Genomic DNA, 26,027 nt, shown 5'->3' on the forward strand with positions numbered 1-26,027 from the left:
GTACACTAATGGGTTTAAACCACACAGGCCGGAAACAGGCCTGATGCATTTTCCTATGTTAGTTTAGTGTCACGGCTCATGAGACCACGCTGGGGTCTGAACTGCTGCTGCCACTTGATGTGGACAGTGATGGGGAAACTGCACTCAAATTCAAACCCCGAGAAGCAACTTCACAACATCGGTGCCAGAACTCAGAGACAGGCAGATGTGGCTTGGGTTTGGGAGGGTGAAAGGCCATGGGGGCGTCCTGTGCAGGGAAGTGCCTCTCGTTTGAGAGGCGCTCATGCATGCAGCCTGAGTGGGGAAGGACAGGCCCTCCAGCAGGTGAGTTCCACATACCTCTCAGGCAGAGACACATCCGTGAGGATGGTTGGAAATGCAGCCTGAAAAGGTTCTCATAGAACTCGTAGGGAATGAGAACAAAGCACAGTGAAGGCGTGTGTGAAGATGCTGCAGCTTCTATTAGAGTTGTGTGCTAACCTCAACATTGTTACATCAAAGGCTATGCTGTTCTCTGACACTAATGCCACTAGGTCAGAAATCTGCCCCTCCTCCTTCCCCAAACTCTCTGGACCTATTAGAAAAATTAAAACACACTTCTAGTGATGAGTCAGTGAAGAATCACAGAAGTGGCTAATGATTTTAAACAGAACAACAGATAATGCCACATGTGAAAACTTAACACGATTGAAGTGAACTGTGCTTTCAGGCTGATGGTCAGGCTGATGGTCAGGCTGATGGTCAGGCTGAGGTGCAGGCTGATGGTCAGGCTGATGCCTGTGCTGGGAAAGAAGAGAGTGTCCTTCAGGAGACCTGTCTAATTGTTCAGCTCAGGAAGCATGGGGACAGACAGGACAAAGCCTGGGATAAGCAAAAGGAACGGAACAGGAGGGTGAACATAAATGCCTTGGGAACAGAACGGGAGGCCCTGGGGATTGCAGGCACCAGAGACCAAGCTCCCTGTTTCTTTCCAAGGTCAGAATTAATGGTGCTAGATGGTACAGATCAAAACATCTCTTTCCTTTATGTTCATCTATGACAAAGCAGTTATGGGAACATGCAGTCCGGGAACCAGCTGTGCCTCTGGCTTCCCCCTCTGAGGTGCTTGGACTGCTATGGTGGTAGGGTCCCCTGTAACAGCAGCCGGGCAACCTGTGGTAAAGTGCAGCCTTTCTGCTCGCCTGAGCCCTCTTGAACTCCAGCCTCTGCTCCTCCTTCAGCAGGCCTGGATTGAGGTGAGGAGGACAGCTCTATCTCTTTCCCTCCCTGCTGCTGGATGGGCTGCCCCTTCCTGAGGAGCAAGAGTGGAGAAGTCACGGAAGTCACTCCACATGGAGGCTCACGGCCGGGGGAGGAGTCACTGGCGATGCTTCTGGGCGTGTCGGTTCCCTCAGCTCTTCAGCCCTAACTCTTAAGTTTACTGCCAGCCTGGAGTGTGATGTGTTTCAAGCCCCATGAGGAGCGAACTGGCACCAAGATTGCTGTATCCAGCAAAGTTGCCTTTTAGAATTGACAGAGGGAAAAAGACAGGACACAATGAAGACCCTTCACAGACCAAAGCAACCCGTGGCTACGAAGCCAGCTAAGAAAGAGTCCATCACTCCTCACAGAGTAAACCATCAAGGCCCTGGAATGAATAAGGGAAGAAATAACTAGCCAGAGAAACAGCCAGCAGATCATGGGAATAATAGCCCTCTTTCAATAATACTTAGTATATTAAATCTCTGATTAAAAGATGCAGGTAACATGTTTGGATTAAAAAGCAGTTTCTATTTGTTGTCTCCAAACACCACACCTCACTGGCAAAGGCACGCACAGACTGACCGTCAGAGGGTGGACATCAGTCCATGAAGGGGATAGAAGCCCCAGAGTAGCCGGTGTGGCCAGTCTTACATCTAATGAAGCAGGCATCAACCACAGTTAGAAGAGATGAAGCTTCTGCTCACAAACCAAGAAGTTACAACGGTTGTAAATACGTGTGCACCAAACCCTGGGGCCTGGGTTTCACAAGCACAAACATTAATGCGGGTAAAAAGACAGACAGGTCCTGAAAGGTAACAGTGGGCAACTCCACAAGTCCAGATTCAACAGACCGGCCATCCAGACTCAAAATTAATAAGCTCTAGAGTTAAACTAAACCACAGACATTTCCTGACCAGATGCACAGTCTTCTCAGGAGCCATGGAACTTTGTATAAGACCCATCACAGTGTAGGTCATAAACCAGCACTAATGTAAAATAACTGGCACAGAGGAAGGAAAGCTCAGTCGACTGTGGTTGGATGTGGTTGTTTTGGGGCACTTCGTCCTGCTCTCCTGGCCTGTGTGTCTTGGGGCAGTACACACTCTCCTCTGTCACTGTAGCTTCGTTGTGTATTTTGGTGTCTGGTAGTGCTGTGTGTCCTAGTGTGTTCTTTTTGCTCAAGATGGCATTTGTTATTTACGTTTTTGTACTTGCATATAATTCACACATACAATTATGTTCTTATGTATCAGCTTAAAAATAATTCACTTAATTGAAAGAAATCTTGCATCACTGGGCATTTGAAAAACCATACACAATGTAGCAGAAGCTTTAATCACAATGGGAAAGTTGGAAAAGCCCACATGTTCTTCAAGAGATAAAGCATTAAGATATGGTACGTGAGACTCAGAATACACAGGAGCAAAGTACAGACACAGCCTTACCTCTTAGGGCTGTGGCTATTTCTTGTTTCCTAGTTAATTAAAATCGGGATTATCTTCATTCTTTTCTTTGTCGTCTCTCTGTCCTTTTTTTTTTAAATGTGTATGTGCACCATGTGTATATAGTGCCAGAAGAGGGCGTTGGGTACCCTGGAACCAGAGTCATAGGCAGTATGAGCCACCATGTAGGTGCTGGGAACCAAACCTGGGTCCTCCACAAGAGCAGCCAGTGTTCCTAACTTCTGAGCCATCTCTCCAAGCCCCTCTTTTTGATACTTTTGATCATTAATTTCCCAGTTTTCTCGGCTCACTTCATTTTTCTTAGATCTTCTGGTTTTGTAGATATGTGGTATGCAGGGCTATGAATTTTTCTTTGATGATTGTGTTTTGTTCACTCTGATAAATTGTGTTTTCATTGTTCTCCTAGAGACCTCCTCCTTTCAGAAGGATCTCATGTAGCCCAGGCTAGCCTTGAACTCACTGTGTAGCCCAGGGTGGCTTGAACTCCTGATCCTACTCCTCCTCCTCCCCAGTGCTGGGATGACAGGCGTGTGCCACCAAGTCAGGCTTTCTAGAAAACCTTGTTGTGTGCCCTTTGACATAGTCACTTAGGGTTAGGTTTTGAATTTGTTTTGATTAAATTTTTATTAATGATTTCTAGTTTATGGCGTAGTATTCAAGATCGGAGTTGTTTTATTTCTACTTTATGGGATGTGCTTAGGTTTTCTTTGCGGCTTAACGTAGCCATGTTTTCCTGATGTTCTGAATGTGTTCACATTCTGTGTCTGAGGTGCAGTGCTCAGTGTTTCCCTGCAGCTGCCTGTGGGGTAGGAACCTGGGGTACTGGGTCCTCCCTTTCTTGTGGGCTGCTGGATCTGTCCTTGAATAGAGAGGTATGAGTCATTGTCCCACTTCCTGCGCTCCCCCCGCCTCCATTGCCCCTGCATTTCTGCCTTACTTGGTGCCTAGGAATTCACAGCTGCAGCAGCTCATTCTGAACTTGGGATGTCATCTAGATGGAAAGAGTCTCACTCCATGGAGCTGTGAACACCTGTCCAGGGCAGGAGGCATTTGTGAATCGTGAAGGGATGGCTGGGTTGAGTCAGGAAACCCACTAGAATCAGAAGTGTCCACCAAGGCATGGGCCTGTGTGTGGGCCTGGGTGAGGAGGCCACAAGGGTATAGCCAGAAAGGGCATGGAGTAGGAAGGGCGAGGGCTGCGAACTTGGGGAGGACGGTACCCCTGCCTGTGGACCCTCTTTCAGTGTGGCTGGTGGCGTCACAGCTTCTGAGCCCCCAGGAATGACACAGGACTCTCAAAGGTTCTTCTGTAGCAGTTCTAGACATGGCCGCCAAAGAGCTGTTGGTCTCGGCTGGTCAGGAGCGCAGTGGGCTGTGCCCCCAGCGTGAGGAGGTGGCCGGCTTGTTATGAATGGTCAACAGATACCACAATAAGCAGCCCCGGGCTCTGTGCTCAGTGGCAAATCCTCCACCTTAGTGCCACACAGGCATAGGTCCTGTGTGTCCTGTTTCTTCATGTTCCTTGTGCAGGGCCTGGCATCTGGCATGGCACAGCCAGTGTTTGCTGAGAGAGTGACTTGGTGGTAGCATTGAAGGGGCCTGGCAGCTGGTGAATGGTGATGGAGCAGGGGAGCCAGTCAGGTGGTGTTGGTAGGAGCTGACTGGAGACAGGAGGGTCCAGCGTGGGACATGCTGGACTCAGGGTGTCCCAAGAAGACAGGTGGGCATGTGCCCAGGAGAAGCTGAGGTAGCATGTGGACATGTGGCTCACATGTCTCTGGGGCAGTCACTCCATAGAGGTCTTGCTGAGGGCTGGCACTGCTTGCGGCCTTGGTCTGACACTGTGTGGTAAGCCCAGGCTTTGGTGCTCACAGGACTGCTTCAGAGCCTGTGTGTCTCTGAGAGGCATGAGAATCTGGGCCAGGTTCTTGTCTGTGAATGGTCCTGAGCTGAGGACTCAGGGCTGGCCACAGGGCCGGGCTAGGGTGGGTGGTGACTTTGTCTGGCCCCCTCTGAGATGCTGCAGTGGGGCATACCTGTCTTCTGTGTGACAGTTTTCACTTGGCTCCTCTTAGGTAAGAGAGGTCCTGGTTCCTCTCGTACCTCAGCCAGGCCTCACCACACACGCCTGGGGTCCACCCCAGACCACCCATTTTCCATTCCCTGCTTCTCAGGGCTGGAGCCCAGCATCATAGGCTGTGTTGTCTCACACCACACACACTCCCTCCACTAGAAGGGTGCCGTCTGTCATGGCTTCAGACAGGATGTTGGTCTCTGCGCCCCGTGCAGCTGAGACATGAGGCAGGGTGTCTCGGAGGGGAGGGTGGCCTGTGAGGAGCTGCACACACTCCCTCCTGTCTGGAGGTGAGGGCTCTGCTCATCGTGGTTTTGTAGATACCGTTGGCGCTATCGATAGGAGGGAAAAACGCGGCTTTGAGTGTCTCTCGGAGTTGCTGCTCCCGTGCACTTTAACTAACGATGATCCCACTGTCAGTTTTGTCGATTCAGAATTAATGATCATGTCTCTTCGGGAAGATGAAGGCAGAGGCCATAGTCTAGCTTCCATGTTAGCCAGAGAGGCACCTGGGGTTTCTGGGGGCTGATGTCCTACCCTGAGGTAGCCCAGCAGGGGAAGGTTCAAAATATCTTCGTGTGTGTGTGTGTGTGTGTGTGTGTGGTGTGTGTGTGTGTGTGTGTGTACATGTGACCCAGCCTTGACAGTACATGTGTACTGGGCTCTTCTTAAGTTCTGTGTATAGAATAATAAACTCCCTGGTGAGCCTCATGGGGCGTCGTCCCCATCCATCATCAGGACTCGGTGGAATCCATAAGTCTTATTTTGGGAGCTTATTGTGCACACTGGAAAGGAGTACAGTCTCTTGAACAGACTCTTCGCTTTGTTAATTTGGATATTTTATGATGTTTTTGATTAATGTGTTTATTAACTGTCGTTGTGACGGAAGCAGAAATTAGTAATCATGACCAGAGCAGAAGTATTTCCAGCACGTAAAGATGATAGATGACTCCAATTACTCATAGGCTCACTTGGGCTTTCTCTGTTCAGGCTCTCCCGGCTTCCAGCTGAGGTACATGGTGGATCCCGGGTTCCTGAAGCCAGGCGAGCAGCGCTGGTTCACCCACTACCTGGCTGCTCAGACGCTGCAGGTCGACGTCTGGGACGGAGACTCTCTGCTCCTCATTGGGTCTGCTGGCGTCCAGATGAAGGTAGCGGCCCACCGAAGGTTGGGCAGGGCACTGCAGTGCTGTGGGACAAGTCACCGGATAGCCTGTCCCCAACGGTAGGGTCACAGCCCAGCACCAGGTTGTGCCAACTTTTTGTCCGCTAATGACGAGCAGTGCAGTGTTCTCTGCCCTCTGAGGGACAGCCTTCTCCATGGGGCTGAATTCTACAGCCGTGTGTGTCTTGGTGAGCTTTTCTCCCATACTGACCTTCCAGGTAATGCCACCTTCTGACTCTTCCAAAGCGATAGTGTAGGTTGTCTAAGGGCAGGTAGTCGCCTGTCCTCTATGGTGCTCTTAGCTGGCCCTCAGAGGCGGGAAATGACTGAGGTATGTGGAGTTACCTGGTTCCTATCGGCAGTAATGCATTTCTTTTTCCCTTCCTATTCTGAGAATCGAACCCAGGGCCTTATACTTGCCAGGCAAGCACTCTGCCGCTGAGCTACACCCAAGCCTCTGAATTGCTTGCTCTGATTTTAGTTGGGATCCTTCAGTTGTGTCTCCCACCCTCTCCCTGTGCAGACACTGAGATCCATCACTCTTCCCTGGGCTTTCTTCCTACCTTCTTTCTCTCTGTGGTGAAGTGGACCCCAGAGGATCAGCTTAAGGTCACCATGAACATTTCCGCACTGGCCTCAGCCCTGTGGCATCATGACAGATGCTGATCCCTCCTCGATCCCAGCCACATTGTCCATCAGGCTCCCTGCCTACCTTGTTCTCAGGTGATTGCTGGGCAGTGAGACCCATGGATTCCAGCTGTCACTTCCTGTCTCTGTGTGCTGGACCCCCAAATGGCACCCCTCCTCTCTGAGGCTGGGCCAGCCCCTCCCTCTTCCTTTTCTCCCTCGCTTAACTTGTCCTGCCTCCACTAACCACCTTGTTACTCAGCGTTCCGGGCCTTGATGTCCTTTGTGAGGACGATGCTCCTTGGGTAGGGATGGTTTGTGGATGCTGGAGGCAGTGTCTGCAGCAGAGAGGAGTTGGGAAGGATATAAGGGGCCTCACAAGGCAGCCATTGAGGCACGGTGGGGGCTCAGCCTCGTCCCAGCTGCAGCTTCCTTACTTGGTCTTTCTCCTTGGAAATTCCTCAGTGTGTGTGTGTGTCTGCGTGTGTGCGCACATCTGCACATGCCTGCAGGTACCCATAGAGGCCAGAAGAGGGCAATCAGTCCCCTGTGTGTGTGTGTGTGTGTGTGTGTGTGTGTGTGTGTCTGCGTGTGTGTGTGTGTCTGCGTGTGTGTGTCTGCGTGTGTGTGTGTGTGTGTGTGTCTGCGTGTGTGTGTGTGTGTGTGTGTGTGTGTCTGCGTGTGTGTGTGTGTGTGTGTGTGTGTGTCTGCGTGTCTGCGTGTGTGTGTGTGTCTGTGTGTGTGTGTGTCTGCGTGTGTGTGTGTCTGCGTGTGTGTGTCTGCGTGTGTGCGCACATCTGCACATGCCTGCAGGTACCCATAGAGGCCAGAAGAGGGCAATCAGTCCCCTGAAGCCACAGTTCCAGGCCGCCCTGCTGTGGGCTGCTTGCGGGTGCTGGGAACTGAACTCCTGGAAGAGCAGCAGATGCTCTTAACTGCCGAGCTGCCTCTCAAGCCACTCTGCTTACGTTTTAAAGTTAAAAGGCAAAGAAGAATGCAAGTTGGGTTTAAGGGCTCGTGTGTGGCTGGAGCTAATGACCTCCATGCGTCTTTCAAGGAAGCCCTTGGCCACTTTGGTATGACCTCCTGTTAACCCGTTTCCAGTGGACACAAGTTCACAGTCACACTGATAACCATCACAGCTGGGATTCTGCACAGTCCCTACCCTAACGCTCTTTGCCTCTGTGTGCCCTGATGTCACATCCGAAGCAATGGAGTGGGGGCTTCAGATGACAGAGCAGCTGGGGCCCTTGAGGCCAGCTCCCCCCGTGTGGGCTCTCGGCAGCCACACCCTTCCGTCCAGAGGTTCCGTCTTTGCAGCCAGCCTTCCACTGTGATAGGCACCCGGCACCGTGTTCACATCTCCTTGCTTCCTGCAAATGCTAGATGTTTTTCTGTATTTTCGGGTCGTTCTCCAAAGGCCTTGTCCTATTTACCAATACCAGGGGCTCTTTACCAGGGGCTCTTGAGCCATGAATGGCTGTGCACTTGTGGTGTGCCATTGTCACTGGGCTGGCAGCCTTCGAAGTGTGGAGGACCCAGTGTGGTGTCCTCACTCCCAGAGAAGGTGCTCTCATTTCTGTAGAAGAGACTCAAGGGTTACCGAACCTTGGACCGTAGTCTGGTTCCATACACCTGTCTGGTAGGAGGAAGCTCCAGGGCACGTAGCTGATGAGGTCCAGGCTGGCCAGGAGCCTGAGTCCATCCCTAGTGCCCCAGCCTGGCATGGGCACAGGCAGAAGCCTGAAGATGACAGCTGGAGAGAGGGACTCAAGAGAGCCCCGCTGACGCTGTCCTGGGGCAGGCCTTTGTGCCACTCACTGTGCCTGCCTGCCACACTGGCACATAGGGCTTCATGCTGCCTCAGCCCAGGTCCTGAGGTCCCCATATCCCGTGACCCCGTCTGGCCCCTCCTTGAGCCACACTGAGACCTGTGGTCCTGTCCCTGTGGGCTCTGCGGTGTACACCTTGGCCTGGCTCCCCTCCTGTGTCACCTTTGCTGTCACATCCCAGTTTCATTCAGAGAGGGGCTCGGCCAGTGCCTGCCTTGTTCTGTGGCCTGTATCTCCTACCAGGCAGCTGCCAGGTCCCTGGTGCACCACAGTGCCACCCAGTGTTTATTCAGAGGGCAGACTGGGCTGTGTTAAAGCTGATGTTTCTAAGAAGTTGGCGCCTTCTGTGTGGCAGGTGACTAGCGCTCTGTAGCTAACGCCCTTCACGGACCTGCCTTCCCCCTCCTCCAGGGCCTCCTCTGCTGACCATTGGGGTGGCAGTGGCTGGACCCCAGCTGTTCACCACTGTCTCTCTTCCCTCTGCAGCACCTCCTCCGCCAAGGGCGGCCAGCTGTTCAGGTCTCACATGAATTGGAGGTCCTGGCCACTGAGTATGAGCAGGAAACGGTGGTGGTGAGCGGCGATTTGGCTGGCTTTGGCAGCATCAAGCCCATTGGTGTCCACACAGTGGTGAAGGGCCGCCTGCACCTGACCTTAGCCAACGTGGGTAAGATTTCCAGCAGCTTCACCTAATTCTCCTGGTTCTGTGTCATTTCTCCAGCCTGTTTCCCCAGCTAGAGCAGGAGGGGTAGCCTCACCTTCGGCATCCCACACTTTGTAGGAAACCAAGACTTGGGTGAGCATGGCTTCCAGCCTGACCTTGGCCACCACACCTGTGTTGGAGGCAGGCATGCACTGCCTGGGTTCTGGTGGGAGCTTGGAATCACTGGTCTTCTCAGGCTCGTCCATGGGTCATCCTGTGACCACCCTCCAACAGAGTGACGAGGGGCTGGAGGGTCTGACTTAGAGTTCCAGCCCCAGAACTGCCCATCAGAGGGAGGTGAGAGCTATCCTGAGTTTTCTGTGTAGCTCAGGAACCGCGGAAGGAGGAAAGCTTTTCTTCTGAGCGCAGTGACATCGTTTCAAGGTGCCTCAGCAGAGGGACTCACGCAGCCTGCTCTTGTTATTGCTCTTGTTATTGCTCCTGCCTGACCAATGAGGGCAGGCGGTTGGGGCTGGCTCTGGGTGGTCCTGCCTGGACCCTCCAGAGACTTTCACTGAGAATGGAGAGGCTGAGGGGGTCAATAGACAGAGACATCTAGGTGCATAAAGTCAGGCACCTGTCCTGGGGAGGTGAGCCAGGAGAGAACCTTCAGAGACAGCAGCGTCCTCACTACTCGTCCTTTGGGGGACCCCAAAGGGTGGGTGATTTTCCTGCTAAAATCAAAAGTGCAGGACTGGTTGTGGGAGGCCTTTGCGAGGCTGAGACCAAGATCTTTGCCATCTTATTAGGGATTTTTCCATTCCTCAAAGCGCAGCCTGGTTTTAAGTCCAAGAGCCCCACGGGCCACATCCAGCCTGTGCTGAAGCACGGGCTTTCGGAGCGGCGGTGGCAGAGGAGCGAACGCACAGCTCATTAAGTCTGGTTGGAGGTTTCTGCCTGCTTGTTTACAAATGTAAATCCAAGGCAGCTTGGAAAGTAGACAATATAGAAACAGCAAAACTCAATTAGGTTCTGGAGGAATAAACGAGGCTCCTGTGAGAAGCAGGCTTTACTCAGGAGCCCGAGCAACGCGGGGAGCCGCAGGACGTGCCCAGCTCCAAACCTGGCGGCTCCTTTTATATTTAATTCACCGGCCCACAGATGTGCAGTGACTCCAGGTTGGAAAATCTTATCTCAGAAGAAAGATGAGCTCCGTTATATGTTATCTTAAACTGTCATTTTCATACTTTGCCTGCAAGAGGGAGATAAGCCCCTGGGGGAGTGCCCGAGATAGGCAGCACCAGGGTGCGTGCGCCAGTGAAGGACGAGTGTGCTGCGGCATGTTGGTGGGGCCACCTGTCTGCCCCACCGCCATTTTTTGTTAGGTAGCAGAAGTGTTATGGCCTTCATTTCTTTATGAAACCATTTGGTGTAGCAGTCATGTTTCAGCAAATTGGATGCTGGCCGTGGAGGCCTCTAGGGTGACAGACACAAAGCTCGCACCTCGGCCTGGTCGCAGCACCCAGCAGCTTCATTCACAGTGGGATGGCTGCGTGGGACAGTATATAGGTGCCGGCAACCACCAGCTCTCTGCTGCTGGCTTGCTGGCTCGCTCCGTGGTTTCTTCCCCACCCCTTGGGTGCTCTCTGCTGATTTTTTTTTTCATGCTGTCTTTTGTCCTTCAAGGATTGAATGGCCCACACTGCTTTCTTCTCCTCCAGTTATGCTGGTGAAGGAGGTGGGTGGCGAAGGGGTCACCTGGGAGCCCTCTTTCAGAAGCCCTCCAGGGAGGCAGGCAGCAGGGCTGATGTCCTTGGGACCTATGATGGCAAGGCTTAGGTTTTAGAGAGCATCCATGGTGATGAACTTGTGTCCTGGTGTGGGACTGACACCTAGTGGTGGCCCGTTCTGCTTCCCCTGTGGACTCACGTTGGGAGCCCTGTGTGCTTAGAGGGTATTTCTGCCCCTGCTGCAGATGAGTTGGTGTCTCCAGCATAACCTCCTGTCCCCCAAAGGGGAAGAAAGTCTGTGCCAAATTAGGATGGCAGACTGTACCCGATGGCAACACCGTTGCCCTGTGCTGTTTCTGAAAACACACGTGGAGGTGAGTTCACCTCTCGCAGTTTATTTCTGTCATTGACAAGCGGACCCTGTGAGCAAGGATGTCACGAGGGGAAATAGCACCAGGGCCAGCAGAATGCCTTGTCCCGGGGTGACTGTGTGTCCAGCTCAACTCACTGCTGTGGCCGCTGTCACCACCCACCCTCCGTGATCCTGAGGGTGAAGAAATGTGGTCACCTACCCTTGCCACGCAGACTGATCTTGACCTCGATGTGTCTTCCCCAGTCTTTGTCTTTTGGAGCAGCGTATGTCTGCAGTGTACGTCATAGGCCAGGGCTCACTTTGGTGGGGAGTGGATAGATCCAAGGCCTGACGGAGGGACCCACTGGCCACTCAGTAATGGTAGTCAAGAAAGCTAGGGAAATTCCTGAACTTCCTCCCCATGTGGGACAAACCCCTGCCAACTCAGTGTGCCAGCCTCAGTGTTCCCACTGCAGGGTGACAGGCTTGTTCCATCTTGGAGTGATTCCCTGGGATGTGACCGAGAGCTTACCAAGACCCTACAGTCCACAAGCTGCCACCCTCTGCCTTGCGTTTGTGTGGGAAGGAGCCCGGGTCAGCTCTGAGTGTGTGGGTGTGTGGCAGCAGCAAGATCTGTGAAGCCGAGACTGCGTGTCTGTGGGGATGTGGCAAGGACGTCTGAGCAAGTGACAGCTGAGGCTGTTGTATTATCATGGGCCACGGAACCAATGCCAGAGCTGGGGCGGGGGCAGGATGAGGGTCAGCTACTGACTCTCTGCTGGGAAGAGATTATGGGGACAAGTCAGCCCTGCTCTCTGGCCCCCAGGAGTGTGGCAGCTAGCACTGGACACAGAAGCTAGCCATGAGAGTAGATATCTCAGGCTGTGAGCAGGTGGCTTGGCCTGGCATTTGTCTGCCCTGTTAGCTTTGGAAGGTGCTGAGTGGGGATTCCATATCTGCCCCTGCAGCAGTCAGAGAAAGATGGGGCTCCAGTGCTCTCTAGAGCTTTGGTTGTGAGGAACTCACTGTTCTGGCCTGCAGGAGAGGCAGCCAGGCAGCAGGCAGCCGAGGGATGACAAAGACAGTTTAAAAATGACTGGAGCATCAGTCTTCTGGCGGAAGAGGCTTTGTGTTCTCTGACCTCTAAGGAGCCTTCTCCAGGTGGTCGTCTCTCCACTTGAGCTGCTCTCTGAACCCGCTGACTCCACCCCGCCTTTCTCTGCTACACAGTCTTTGTCCTAGCCAGTCTTCCTGGAGGGCTGGTCTGCAGGGCCCTGACACAGCCGGGGTCCCAGCTGTAGAGTCTGAAATCCAGGCTGCTGTCCCTGGGCTTGGGGCCACCTGTTCTCAGCTGCTTATAGACCGGCTGGACCCCACGGAGGATGGAAGGCCAGTCCACCTCAGCCCACATCCGTGAGGATGCGTCTGTCAGGCAGCTGAGATCAAAAGAGCACCTCTGTTGCCGGGAGACCTGGGTCAGGCAGAAGCCATGGCTCACCTGGAGGGCTGTGGGTGTGCAAATGAACAGAAGCCTGTGAACAGGAGGGTGAAGAGCAGGTACATCTAGACTGAGGAAGAGGTTACTGTGAACAGGAAGGCAGGACGGGCAGAGGGACATCAGAGAGGCGGGCAGCCTGGGCAGGGGTTCCTGCTGCTGCCAGTCTCGGGGGGGGGCAGTGGGGACACTGTGCCAGCATGTGCTCCGCCCTGCCCTGCTGAGGTTGGGAGAATGCACTGCACAGGTGTGTTTTGGCAGCTGGGTGATTCCGTCTGGAATGTGATTCGTCAGCTAGGCTCTGCCTCGCCCGGGCGATTGACCCCTGTGGAGTTGTGGGTCTGTGCTCCAGAAAAGCTTGCCTGTGGGCAGATGCTGCCTCCTTGGGGCTGTAACCACTTGCAGCATCTCAAAGTGCTGCTCTGGATCTGTTGGCAGGCATCGTTGCCCAGCCTTCTTCGAGGCCCCTGTTGCTCTGCAGAGGCCTCAGCGTGAAATCCCATCTGCCTTCACCTGCACATGGAGAGGACTTTCCTAGAGCCTCAGCTCTCCCAGGCCCGGGTTAGAGTTGGAGACAGTCTGCATGAACTGTGTGTGATCAAATGGAGACCTCCTATGTATGGTGGGGGGAGGGGTCCAAGCCTGGAGAAGACAGTGCAAAGACAGCCCATCTCCTACCCACAATCCCTCTTGCAGGATGCATTCAGACAGCAGCAGCCGGCACCTGGGCATGCATCTGCAGGCCCAGGCTCCATATGGGAGAGCTGGTATGGTCTACCAGTCCCCACTTGGGGCCCTATCTTATGAGAGTGCTTTTCACTTAGGTCACATGTGTGAGCCAAGAGCAAGAGGTTCCTGTTCGCTGCCACCATCCAGGTCTCGGGTCATCTCAAATGACGGAGCCAGCTTCTTCTCTGGGGGAAGCCTCCTCGTACCAGGAGGCCCCAGACGTGAGTTGAGACTGTGGCCACATGCTGGGTAGCAGGTGGGGTATATGTGGTTCAGTGAGGCAGAAGCCTCGTGTGTGTGTGTGTGTGTGTGTGTGTGTGTGTGTGTGTGTGTGTGTGTGTTGTGTGTGTATGTGTGTGGTGTGGTATGTGTGTGTGTGGGGGGGTGGTATGTATTCACATTGCTGTCCATTGCCCTAGTATCTGGATTCAGGGTTGGCTGGTTATGCCCAGCTGGGGTCCCTGATGATAGCCCTAGGAACTTACAGGGTTGTTGAACCTCGAAGCTTCTCTAGGTTTGGCCCTGCATCCAATCATGATGTCTTATAGGGAGATGGTAATTCTGCTAATTACCTAAATCTGAGCTGCTCACACAGGGAAGAGATGAGAAGTGTGTGTGCATGTGTGCATGCGTGCGTGTGCGAGCATGTGTGTTGGCCAGAGGTCAGCGTTGAGTGACCCCTTATTTTCTGAGGCAGGGTCTCTCACTGAGCATAGAGCTCACCACTTGGCTAGACTGTCTGGCCAGTGAGCGGTGAGCACCTGGGATCCTCTTGTCCCTGCCTCCCTGTGCAGGGATTGCAGGTATATGCTGCCATACCTGACTTTTTACATGTGTGCTGAGGGCCTTGTGCACAGTAAACACTCCCCACCAAGCTACCTCTCAGCCCTGACGCTGATTTTTAAAAGCAGATTAGAAACTCCTCCCTGGTTCCTTGGCTGTTTATGAAGCTAGGGAATGAGAGGCTTGAGTCTGGACTGGAAAGCCCTAGGTTTGAGGAAAGTCGCTTCCACGGGGTGTCTGGAGTCTTTCTGTTCCCTTAAACATGAAGGCCCCAGGGCTTGAATGTGAGCCTGTCATTGGAAGGAGGGGAGGCTGTACGCTCTAAGTAGCTCTTTGCTCAGATGTTAGAGATGGTGACTCCCAGAGCTTTCTTATGTGGGTGGTCCCAGCTCTGTCCACCTCGGACTGCAGCCTTGGACTGTGTCTTGAGAAGAGGATGCCCGAGCCACGGCTTGGGGCTCGGTGAATCCTCTACACTCCATGTCACAGGACCTTGGGAATCTTGCCCATCTAATTCCTGACTCTACAGGTAGAACTGTACATTCTCCCTCAGAAAGAGGCTGAGGGCTCAGAGGGGCCCACGGTCCATGTATGCCCCATTGTTCTAGGCTAGACCCTCGTTTTAATATTCAGTGAACTAAGGCAAGGGAGGTCACATGATCGTGATGATGATTAGGGTGAGGGGTAAGCTTGGGCCTGGGTTCCCTACTTGGGGTCACGGTGCTTCATTCCCAGCTAGCCCCTCTGACTAGCCCAGGAAGCTGGCATGAGTGACGGCCCATTGAGAGAAAGAGAGCCCTGGAGTCAGGGGCCCTGCAGTCTGTGATGGGCGGGCAGAGGGTTCCCTGCAAGAGCCTGTGTTCCCTGGGGTGCGGCTCTGGATTAGAAGTTCCCTGAGACCTTGAGAAGTTCTAGGCTCTTCTTGTGTTTAGGGAAGTGTGCTCCCACATGACTCCTCCAGAACCCCATTTCTGGTTGCTTTGGAGTCAGGGGAGGCAACTGTTGGGGTAAACGTGCTGTCCCTTGAACTCATCTTGAATCCTGGCTGTGTGGCTGCCCCCAGCCTGCTGTTTCTCCTGGGCCATGATCACAGGCTGCTCAGACCAGATTCCAGGCTGGGCTTCTCATGCACGCCCGAGCTCTGACATACAAAGTGTTCCTTCAGGCTGTCACTTAAGATGTCTAAGCCAACCTGTGACACTGAAAAAGCAATGAGATGAATTTAAAATAGAGTGGTGGTGAGGAGCCTGGAAACAGGGAGTGGTAGGTGAGTAGAGGAGCAGCTGTGCTTCGCCCTACAGAGCGCCATAACGGATTACTGGCCCTGTGTGAGGACAGGTGGAGCCAGGCCCTGGGAAGCTCGGTAAGTGGGGGAGGACCCAGGCCTCAAGGTGGAATCCCCCTTCACCTGCCCTACCTGGATTCTTACTGTCAGCCTGTGATGTGGCCTTGTCACCAAGCACAGTTCCACCAGCACCGTTAACCCCAGCTCTGTATGGGAAGGGGGCTTAGGCAGTGTTTACCCTGCTGTCTGTGGCTAGCTCCTCGTGAGTCCAGGATCTGAGCTTACTCACATCAGAGTGCCCGCTCCAAAAGGCAGATGAGAGCAGTGCTGGAACCAGGCTACCTCTGTGAACCCCATTTCTGATAGGAACTTGGGGATCGTGCTATGTGCACACAGGTGGGGCTGGGGAGTCAATCGATGTACCTCAGAAGCAGGCCTCTGCAGCAGTGACCACCCGTATCTTCTTCCTGAGGCTACCTGAGTTCAGGAGAGGGTGTATCACACAACTATAAACCCGAGCATCTGGCTTTTCTCTTAGAAAATCATCTACTGGTGTTAGCTAAGGACTGGGACCAGAGTTCCTTAGGTTTGAGGGACTGTGAAAGGGGAGCTGCTGTGAGGGACCAGGCCCAAATATGCATCTTTATCAGTCGAGTGACACAGAGAGGATCCACCCTGGAAGCTCTTTGCTCATGTGAAGTGTCCCTAGGGATCAGCCACTGGCTTTGCTGGTACTCCTCCTCACATCCACCCCGACCCCTCCTCTGGCCCTTTCCATAGGAAAACGTGTGGTGCAGGCGCAGAAACTGGCTGACGTGGACAGCGAGCTGGCCGCCATGCTGCTGACCCACACTCGAGCTGGCCAGGGGCCCCAGGCTGCGGGCCAGGAGGCAGATGCTGTGCACAGGCGCAAGCTGGAAAGGATGCGGCTGGTGCGTCTGCAGGAGTCCGGAGGGGATTCTGGCAGCCGCAGGATCAGTTTGCTGGTGAGAGGCTGCCCATGGCTGTACCTCGTCCCTAGAGTCAGTCCCTCCTCCCCACAGTCCCCTCACCTTCCTCCCTGTTTGCAGGCGAGGAGAGAAGTGGACATTTTGGCCACTAGGGGTTATTTTCAGGTTGGAAATCTTTTACTAAAAGGTTTCTCACACTCGGGGACCAGAGCTTAGGTATCGTTACTTTAAATGAGTTTATGTCCAAAGGCCTTTTAGGCAGCCACCACCCCCCCCCCCCCCCCCGTCTGCGGTCTCAGCCTCCTTAGCATTGGATCTGAGGGGATCAGTGCAGCTGCAGGCTTGGAACCCTGGCACGCGAGGGTGCGAGGCAGGAGGCAGTTAGACCTCACAGACTGGTTGTCAGGTGTGGACCCAGACTGAGGTTGCTGGATGCTGGGCTACCACACGGGACCTACATCTCCTCTGTGGACTGTCGTCCCAGGCAGGCTTCAGCACCATGCGGGGTACCTGTTGGGTGGGTCCTGTGGCCGTGAGGTTTTTTCTTGTTTGACATCACTGTTCCTGATTCCCTAGGCTATGCCTGGTACCTTTCCTTGGTGGTTAAAGGGGTCTCTTAGGAGGATTTGGGATGGAGGCAAGCTGGGATGTGGTATTCTGTTCTATTCTGACAAGCACTGAGATCCCTGGAGTATGGTTGACAGGTAGTACTTCCAGACCACATGGTTAAAGAAGGAGAGATTGATTTCCAAAATAAATCTGATGCCTCAGGGAATGGGGGCTGGCAAAGCAAGGACTCGGGGTGTCAGATGTGGCCCCTTGTGTTTATAGGCCCAGCAGAGTGTCCGTGCACAGCACTCACGGGACCTGCAGGTCATTGATGCCTACCGGGAGCGAACTAAGACAGAGAGCATCACCAGTGTACTGAGCCAGGCCATCACCACCCACCACACACTGTACGCCACACTGGGCACAGCTGAGTTCTTCGAGTTTGCCCTTAAGAACCCGCATAACACTCAGCACACGGTGGCCATCGAGATTGATAGCCCAGAGCTCAGGTAAGAGCTGCCACCCAGCTAGCTCTGAGCGTGTGTGTGTGTGTGTGTGTGTGTGTGTGTGTGTGTGTGTGTGTGTGTAGGCCCTGGGCCGATTCACCTCTGGCATGGAAGCCAGTCTGGCTGTCCCCTGTCCCCTCATCTGAGGTTCTCGGGGTGGTAGGTGTATTTTCTTTACACACCATGGTCCCCATCATTGACCCTGCACCTCTAGCATCATCCTGGACTGCCAGGAGTGGCGGCACTTCAAGGAGGCCACTGGCCTGCACACGCCTCTGGAGGAGGACATGTTCCACCTGCGTGGCAGCCTGGCACCCCAGCTCTACCTGCGACCCCGGGAGACTGCCCACATCCCCTTCAAGTACCAGAACTTCTCTGTGGGCCCACTGGCTCCACCACAGGTGTGAAGACAGGGAAGTGCTGTCCATCTGGGTGGCAAAGGGGAAGAGCATTTCTCTGTATTTGCAAATGTCCCTACTCAGCCCATGTCTGCACCAGGGGATCCCTGACTGGTGCCTGCCCCACCTGTCACTCAGTGTGTGCTCCTCTTTGGTGCTATGTGCAGCAGCCTGGATCCTTCTCTCTTTCTCCTGGTGTGTGTCAGGGGAGGGCATACCTGCACCATCCCTGTTGCTGGCCCCTTCCCTTGTGTGTGTTCCTGCACAGAACTAACAGAGTGCTGGGAAGGCACATGCCAGTTGTGTGAGTGTGAGGGGGAGGGACCCACTGAAGCTCTGGCCTCTTTTGCAGTTAGTTCTGCAGTCACTTACGAGGGGATTGAGGAGTCCCAGTTCCTCAGATGTCCAGCTGGCTCTGTGGACAGGCCACAGGGCAGTGACTGAGTTGGGTGGGTGAGGCTGGCAGTCAGCATCACGCTGTGAGAGCCTGCCTGAGAACAGGATGGTGACACCTGGAGCTCACGGCCCTGGCTGGTCCAAGTTGTGATTGTCACCTGACTCGCCCTGACCCACTTGTGCTGCTCCGTGTCTCACAGACCCCTGCTGAGATGAGCTCGGAGAAGGACCCAGAGTCTGGACCCCTTTGGAAGTACAGTGCCATGCCTACTAAACACGCCAAGGTAGGGGGACTTGGGATGCCTTAGAGCAAGTCAAGTGTCCGAGTATGCCAAGCCTAGCATGTGGCGTCTGCTGTGAGATCATGACCCCTCCTCCTCTCTTCCTGGGTAGGCTTCTAGACTAAAATAAGATGTGGCAGGGACAAGGAGGCCACAGCTGTGCCTAGACACTGGCACACCCCATGATAGGGTCCAGCGTGGGTGGGTCACCTGGCAGCTCTATGCAGCCTCGGCTCTGTGCAGAGGAGGCTGGTTGTCCTAATGGCTGCCGGCTACTGCCCCCTAAACACAGCTGTCATAGCACATGGCGGCCACTTGGCAGCATTCTAAAGGGGTGTGTGTGTGTGTGTGTGTGTGTGCGTGTGTGTGATGTGTATGCAAGTGCGTGAGTGTATGCACTTGTGATAGGTAGGTAGATAGATCAAGGCATAGATAGATAGATAGATAGACAGACAGACAGATAAATAGATGGAAAGATGAGGCATGCTCTTCCTAGAAATAAGCCTTTAGACACGTTCTCTCAGTAGCCTACTGAGAGGGTGGTCTTTGGAAGACCTGAGATTTTACCCTCTTTTGTAGGAAAATGCCTGTTGTGGTACTTTGGTCTCCCTCCTCCTCCCACAGGTCTTACTTAGTGTCGTCTGGACAGAGGGTGGCCCAAAGGCCGCCATGTTCACTGTGTGCAACCCTTGCACTGTGCCCACCAGGCCGCAATTCCTGTGAGAACTTGTGTCTGGTCTGTAAGCAGAGTCTGGCTTCACCTGTGTGGAAGGAATGCATGCATTGTTTTGTGCTGCAGATGGTGTTTGAGTGTGTGTGTGTGTGTGTGTATGTGTGTGTATGTGTGTGTGTGTGTGTGGTGACACACTGTCACCAGTCGACTGGGGTCCTTTTACTTAGGCAAGAGGACCGTCTTCAGGTTCCCATCTCTGCTGTTTTCCCCCTTTGCTGTTTGTTGGGGGTCAGCAGCAGCAGCAGCGGCAGCAACAGCAGCAGGCAGCACCCTCTGTAGCTAGAGTTTTCCTGCCTGGCCCACAGTCAGGGCAAATCTCTCTCACCTGCCAGTCCCATAGCCACTCAGACCCGACCAAGTAAACACAGAGACTTATATTGGTTACAAACTGTATGGCCGTGGCAGGCTTCTTGCTAACTGTTCTTCTAGCTTAAATTAATCCATTTCTATTAATCTATACCTTGCCACATGGCTCGTGGCTTACCGGCATCTTCACAAGCTGTTTCTCATCGTGGCGGCTGGCAGTGTTTCTCTGACTCAGCCTTCCACTTCCCAGCTTTATTCTCCTCCTTGTCCCGCCTACACTTCCTGCCTAGCCAATGGCCAATCAGTGTTTTATTTATTGACTAATTAGCAACACATTTGCCATACAGAACATCCCACAGCAACCCTCCGCAGCCACAGCGCTCACCAGGTCCCTGGTAGCTGGACACTTAGCTCAGTTAGTTCTGTGTAAGCCATGAAAGCCAGGGCTCTCACCCCCGACAGCAGTCACTGTTACAGCCCTAGGCCAGGCATAGCCAAGACTTGGCCCCTGGAGACTGGATGGCTTCTGGAACTCTCCAGCACCAGGACTGCAGAGTGTCTCCTCTGGCTCTGTACGGCCTCCGTCAGCCTCAGTTCTCGCCCCTTGCCCTAAGTCCATCATGCCTGTCTTGTCCCTGCTGTGACCACTCTGAACTGCTCAGCCGTCTCTTGTTGCTATGGCTACTGTTAGAGTTGTCACTGCTCAGGAAGCAGCTGCTGCTCCGTCACTCTGCTGCTGTGGTGGGCTGCCTGTCCCGAGGCTCTCCTTTGCAGCTATCAAGGCAGCCGGTAGCTCCGCTGCTTAGGCAGCTTGGCCTGCCAGACACTCGGCTTCGCTTCTTCAGCTGCAAGGAGCTGGCTGATCTGCCTCCCTGCTAAAGTAGGCAAGAAGAGAAGCCTTTCAATGGGCCTTGTGTTGCAGGACGGGGTGTCTAGACCCCAGCTAGTGTTAGGTTAGCTTTAAAATTGAAGAATGTTTACAGGAATCCAGATTCAAACTAATATAAGGTATATTTTCAGAAAGATCTCACTTCCCCACCTGCCTTCAGCTTATTTCTTCTCAGTATGCCATGTGTGTGTTGTACATGTCTGTCTCTGTGCACGTGTGCCCTGAGTGTCTGTAGTGACCAAAGCTTCCTCCGTTGCACCACCCGCCCATTAGTTCTGTATAGATGCGTGTTTTTATAACTGTTTGGACAGAGGAGCATTTCTAGTTCTGGTCTCCTTGGTGTAGGCATCTCCTTTCCTCCACCGGGATCATAGGGCCTGTGCTGTGTTCTGTCCCTAAACACACCACCTGGTGCCACCATGGAGCCTGGTGACCCCTCTGCAGTACTGCTCAGACGTCCCAGCCTGTGGAGGTGGAATCGAGACCGGAGTAGCTCTTGGTGCTCCTGGGTGGCTAGTTGGTCCACTGGGTTTTAGGAGTGTGCCTTGCATAAGCTCAGGGATTGGCATGTCTGTGAGTGCACCCCAGATCCAGTCCATTGATCCCCTCACCTGTGCACCTACGGATGCATTTCAGCGTCTGTCTTTCCCATCCCACTTTGGGGATGATGGTGAGCTCCTCGTGTTATCCCGAGGGGTCCACGAAGCTGTCACATGCCCATCTCTGCAGGTTCTTTTCCGGGTGGAGAGTGGCCGGCCCATTGCAGTACTCTGCCTGACTGTGGAGCCCCAGCCCCACGTGGTGGACCAGGTCTTCCGCTTCTACCACCCAGAACTCACCTTCCTGAAGAAGGCCATCCGCCTGCCTCCCTGGCACACACTTCCAGGCAGGTCCCCCACGTCCCTGTGGCTACCATTGTGCAGGCTTGGCTAACGGGAAGAGGTACCTCCAGAGTTCTGACCTGCCTTTATGGTTTGAAATAGAAGCTTCCAGCTTTCTCTGGGGTGACAAGGAGCATATTTGGTGGCTGGTTCCACAAAGAGTTCATGGCTCCCATGACTCAGATCTATCCCCATCAGGCATGAGGGTGTGTGGGGCTGGTGGTGTCCTGATGATGGCTCATTATTGATGGTTCTTCGATTATGGGTGGCCACTCCCTCTGATTGACAGCCTGCGAGACTGAGGAACGCGCTAGGTCAGGGCAGCAGCATCTGCACCCACAGGCATGCATTGTGTGTGTGTGCTCTGGGCTAAGTGCAGGGTTATCCCTTTCTCCATTCCCAGGTGCTCCTGTGGGGATGCCCGGTGAGGACCCCCCAGTCCACGTCCGATGCAGTGACCCGAATGTTATCTGTGAGGCCCAGAATGTGGTAGGCCATTCGTGTCAGCCCCATCTGAGCAGATCCTTTGGAGAACCCCCTCCCATCCCCACTGCATCCCCACAGCCCCCCATTGGTCTCAAGATGAGGGTTCCTTCTGCAGGGCTGTGGGGGGGGTGGCTCTCCTGACATAATGAGGAAGGCTTCGTGAAGGAGCTTTTAGGTTTTCTGCTAGCAGCTCTGTTCCTTGATTATCTGAGTTTAAATTTGAAGAAAAGGCATGAATCAGAATGAACTGAGCATGGTAATTGAGGCACTTACTGATTGCCATTACGCTGAGGGTAGGGCACTAATTGTATTATGACTGGTTGGGAAGCTGGATAGAGTCGGTGGGATGTAATTATTGGAATCCATATAAGATCAGGAAGCTATGATTTTCCTGAGCAGTGAGCAAAGCAGTGAGTCCCAACGCATAGAGAAGACGAAGGCATCGTATGAGGGAGGGGCTGTGCTCACCTGCCTTGCCTCACCCAGCTGCAAGCACCTGGCCGGGTGCAGCCCAGCAGAGGACACGGGCGGCTGTGAACCAGTGTGCCCCGTGCTGTGTTTGGCAGGGTCCCGGCGAGCCACGAGATGTGTTTCTTAAAGTGGCCAGCGGTCCAAGCCCAGAGATCAAAGACTTCTTTGTCATCATCTATGCGTAAGCACAGACACAGATGGGGAGGGCTGAGTGAAGTCAAGGGATCTGACTCTCCCTGGGCATCATGGGTCCTGGTGCTTTGCTCTGTGAGGAGAGCAGTGAGTCAGACTGAGCTTAGAGGCCAACCAGGCCTTGGCGATGGCATGCCCTCTCCCAGAGTAGCACAGTAGCCCAAGAGATGGACGTGACACATGTCCTCCAAGGAAGGGACGGTGCAGCTTTCTGGCCCAGAGCCAGCCCCAGATGACTCTCCCCACCCTTCCTTCAGTGGATTTGCACTGAGCCCTGAAGTCGGCTGGAGCTCAGCCCCTGTATTGGGGGCTGCCTTCATCTTCTGCACCTGGAGACTGGTCCAGCCATGCCTTGGCTTTTCAGCCAGCTAAACAGGTCCAGTTGGAGCCCCCTGGGAGCCCTTTAAAACTGGAGCAGCCTAGGGTGTGTCCCATGCGGCTTCTGACAATGGGACTGTGGGAGTTAGCTATATTTGGGGGTGAGGGGCTGTGCAGCACCCGTACCATATGAACATATCTCAGTGGTTCCTCATAGCAGCCTGTGAATGTTTATCGCCCACTGTCCCATTTGATAATAATGCCATAGAATCTCAGAGCTGAGACTTGATGTCAAGCGCTGAGCTCAGGCTTGTGGCCTTCAGCCATGGTCCCCACTGTCCTTAGGCTTGGCTCACATTTTCGTCACCTGACATGCATTGCTCAAGCATCCCCAAACTCAGCAGTGCCCTGAGGCAGACAAACTCTGCATAGCTCCAGCTTGAGAGATTCCAGGTTAGGGCAAGGGTGGCCAGCCCCAGCCTGCACACAGGGTTCCCATCCAGTGTGGCTTCCTGCAGCTCTCCCTGTGGCCACTTGGCTCCCAGCCGGCCTGGAGCCCTCCCCGTGAGCTTTCTTCTCGTGACGCTGCCCCGCTAAGATGTGTCCATGACCCCTGTCATCTGCAGGGATCGCTGGCTGGCGGAGCCTGTGCAGACATGGCAGGTCTGCCTCCACTCCCTGCAGCGTGTGGACGTCTCCTGTGTCGCAGGACAGCTGACCCGTCTGTCCCTTGTCCTACGGGGGACACAGACTGTTAGGAAAGTGAGAGCCTTTACTTCCCACCCTCAGGAGCTGAAGGTATGGCCCTTCTTGGAGGTGGAGATGGGGGTCTCTTTGCTTCTCTGAGCCCATTCCTGCCCCACCTGCAGAGGCACAGGGTGGCTGGTGGCAGCTTTGACATCTCCTCACTGAGCTACCTTTTATGAAAACTGCCTTTTGCTGGATGTGGTGTTGAGAATGAGGGACCAGTACATGCCCCAGAGGCTTTTAGGATTATTAAACTTGACTCTCAGGAGCTGCATCACCACAAGAGGGCTGTGCCCTGACCTCTCCCTTGTCCTTGAAGACAGACCCTGCAGGTGTCTTCATGTTACCGCCTCATGGGGTGCAGGACCTTCACGTGGGCGTGAGGCCGAGGAGGGCTGGCAGCCGCTTTGTCCATCTCAATCTGGTGGACATGGACTACCACCAGCTGGTGGCGTCATGGCTCGTATGCCTCTCCTGCCGCCAGCCTCTCATTTCCAAGGTCTGTATAAACAATGGGGCCAGGAGGTGGGGGTCAGAGGCACCATAGGGCCTCTGCGCTGTCTCGTGGGGGATGATGTTACCTGGCCCAGGGACCCAGCTACCCAGATCCAGGCTCCGTGTGAGATGGGGCAAGCCCCTGTGGGATGGCCCCGGATGCTGCTGGCCTGTCTTGGCGGATCTGCGGCTAAGTGGAGCACCTATGCTCAGTACTCAGGTTGGGCCAGCGGCCCTGTGTCTCTTGTTCCATTCCCTTCCCAGGCCTTTGAGATCACCATGGCAGCTGGAGAAGGGAAGGGTGCCAGCAAGCGGATCACCTACACCAACCCATATCCTTCTCGGAGGACCTACCACCTGCACACTGACCGCCCTGACCTGCTGCAGTTCAAGGAAAACTCCTTCCAGGTCTGCCTTGAGGGCTGGCGGGTGCAGGGGGCCATAGTGCTGAGCCCAGGAGCAGATCTGCTTCCAGCTGGCAGGCTCTAGAAAGCTGGGGACACTTACACCCCCCGGGGAAGGTCTTCAGGTGGCAGGTGAACATCATGGCCCTTGTGCCCTCCACTGTCACCGCAGCAGGTGGATTTCCTCTGAGGAAATGTAGTTGAACTGTGAGGGTGGAAGCGGAGGGTGGGAGTATGGGGCCTATTGAGGGGCAGTCTGTTAGTGGGTTGAGGGATCCCTCATTCCTTTGCCCATCATCAGAGTGGTGCCTAGGAAAGGGGTACCACCCGGCTCTCCACACAGTCCTGAGTCGGCACCAAGCAGCAGCAGCAGCCTTAGGCCTATGTGGGCTAGCCTGGCCCTCACAGGCTCTGTCACTCCAGGTGCTGCTGGGTCTCCAGCCAGCCTGGATGTGCCGTAGGTGGAGAGTGTTTCACCCGTGTGCCGGCCTGTCTCACAGTTCTGGAAGCTGCTACAGAAGGGTGGAAGCCCAGGCGAATGCTGAAGTTGCTGTGTTCTTGCAGGTGGTGGGAGGAGAGACCTACACCATCGGCCTGAGGTTTGGGCCGAGTGGCAGTACCGGGCAGGAGGAGATCCTGATTTACATCAATGACCACGAGGACAAGAACGAAGAGACGTTCTGTGTGAAGGTGCTCTACCAGTGAGGGGACAGCTGTGGGGCCAGTGCCCACTCCCGAGTGCCCCCCCTGCAGACTCCCCTCCTAGCCTTGCCATCTCAGTGACTCAGGACAGGCCTGTACGGCCTGTGGAGCTGGCTGACTGGAGAGAGGCGGTGTTCCTGGTCATGGCACAACACCTCAGCTAAGCTGAGACTAATCCTGTGAGGGAATGTGACCTCCAGGTGGCCACAGCAGTGACCCTACTCTGCCCACGCACACACAAGGCTATGTTACTCCTCACACCTCTCAGGCCGTCACTGTCTAGAACAAATTGTGTTGTACAAGTCATCCCCAATGATAAAATTATGTTTTTCTTACCAGATTTAGTATGAACATAATATATTTTAATTTGCTATGTATTTTATACTGGAATTCTTTTGTATCCCTTTTTTTTAAGTTATTGAATGAAGCATTTCACTTCTACAGAGTCTCTTCTGGTGTTTTCTGGGGTTCCTCCTGTGGGGTGATAGAGTTGGGGCCTGCTGCCCTCCGGCTGTGAGACTGCTCCTGAGGCTGTGGCGTCTCTGCCCATCTTGCTGGGAGAGAAGGAAACAGCACTGAGCGGTGGTGATGAGCGGAGTCTGTCCCAGGCCACTGTCTGCCACGGCTCCTGCTGCCCTTAGGCCCTGGGTGCACGTTTCTTCTTCTCAGGGAGTTGTGTTTTCTGGCCAACAGCTCCAGTGTCCACTCAGGCTTGTAAGCTGTCTCCACCAAAGAGGCTCCTAGAGTCCAAAGAAGCCACGTGTCGTTTTCCTGAAGTCCTCCAGGCACAGTGCAGCATCTGGCATGCCCATGCTGAGGCGGCAGCTGCAGTGGTTCCAGCCTGACCGCAGGCTTCGGCTGTTAAGAGGTTCAATGTTTTTAAAGCCTGTGCTTCCCGTCTTG

At 54.2% G+C, this 26,027-nt stretch overlaps 1 protein-coding gene across 1 annotated transcript in view; it reads left to right on the plus strand.

Moving 5' to 3' along the window:
* Nphp4 (nephrocystin 4) overlaps positions 1–25,532 on the plus strand; it is an 87,646-nt gene extending 62,114 nt beyond the window's left edge. Inside the window, exons 17-30 of the mRNA XM_059255480.1 lie at positions 5,770–5,930; positions 8,890–9,070; positions 13,448–13,573; positions 16,201–16,406; positions 17,202–17,428; positions 17,640–17,826; positions 18,420–18,503; positions 21,158–21,314; positions 21,713–21,798; positions 22,362–22,447; positions 23,403–23,574; positions 23,843–24,022; positions 24,283–24,426; positions 24,987–25,532. Coding sequence (XP_059111463.1) covers positions 5,770–5,930; positions 8,890–9,070; positions 13,448–13,573; positions 16,201–16,406; positions 17,202–17,428; positions 17,640–17,826; positions 18,420–18,503; positions 21,158–21,314; positions 21,713–21,798; positions 22,362–22,447; positions 23,403–23,574; positions 23,843–24,022; positions 24,283–24,426; positions 24,987–25,127 — 2,138 coding nt within the window. The 3' untranslated portion in view covers positions 25,128–25,532. The remainder of the gene's footprint in view (positions 1–5,769; positions 5,931–8,889; positions 9,071–13,447; positions 13,574–16,200; positions 16,407–17,201; positions 17,429–17,639; positions 17,827–18,419; positions 18,504–21,157; positions 21,315–21,712; positions 21,799–22,361; positions 22,448–23,402; positions 23,575–23,842; positions 24,023–24,282; positions 24,427–24,986) is intronic.
* The last annotated feature ends 495 nt before the right edge of the window (positions 25,533–26,027 follow it).

This window comes from Peromyscus eremicus, chromosome 2, assembly GCF_949786415.1.
Source record: "Peromyscus eremicus chromosome 2, PerEre_H2_v1, whole genome shotgun sequence".
NCBI classification, from domain to species: domain Eukaryota; kingdom Metazoa; phylum Chordata; class Mammalia; order Rodentia; family Cricetidae; genus Peromyscus; species Peromyscus eremicus.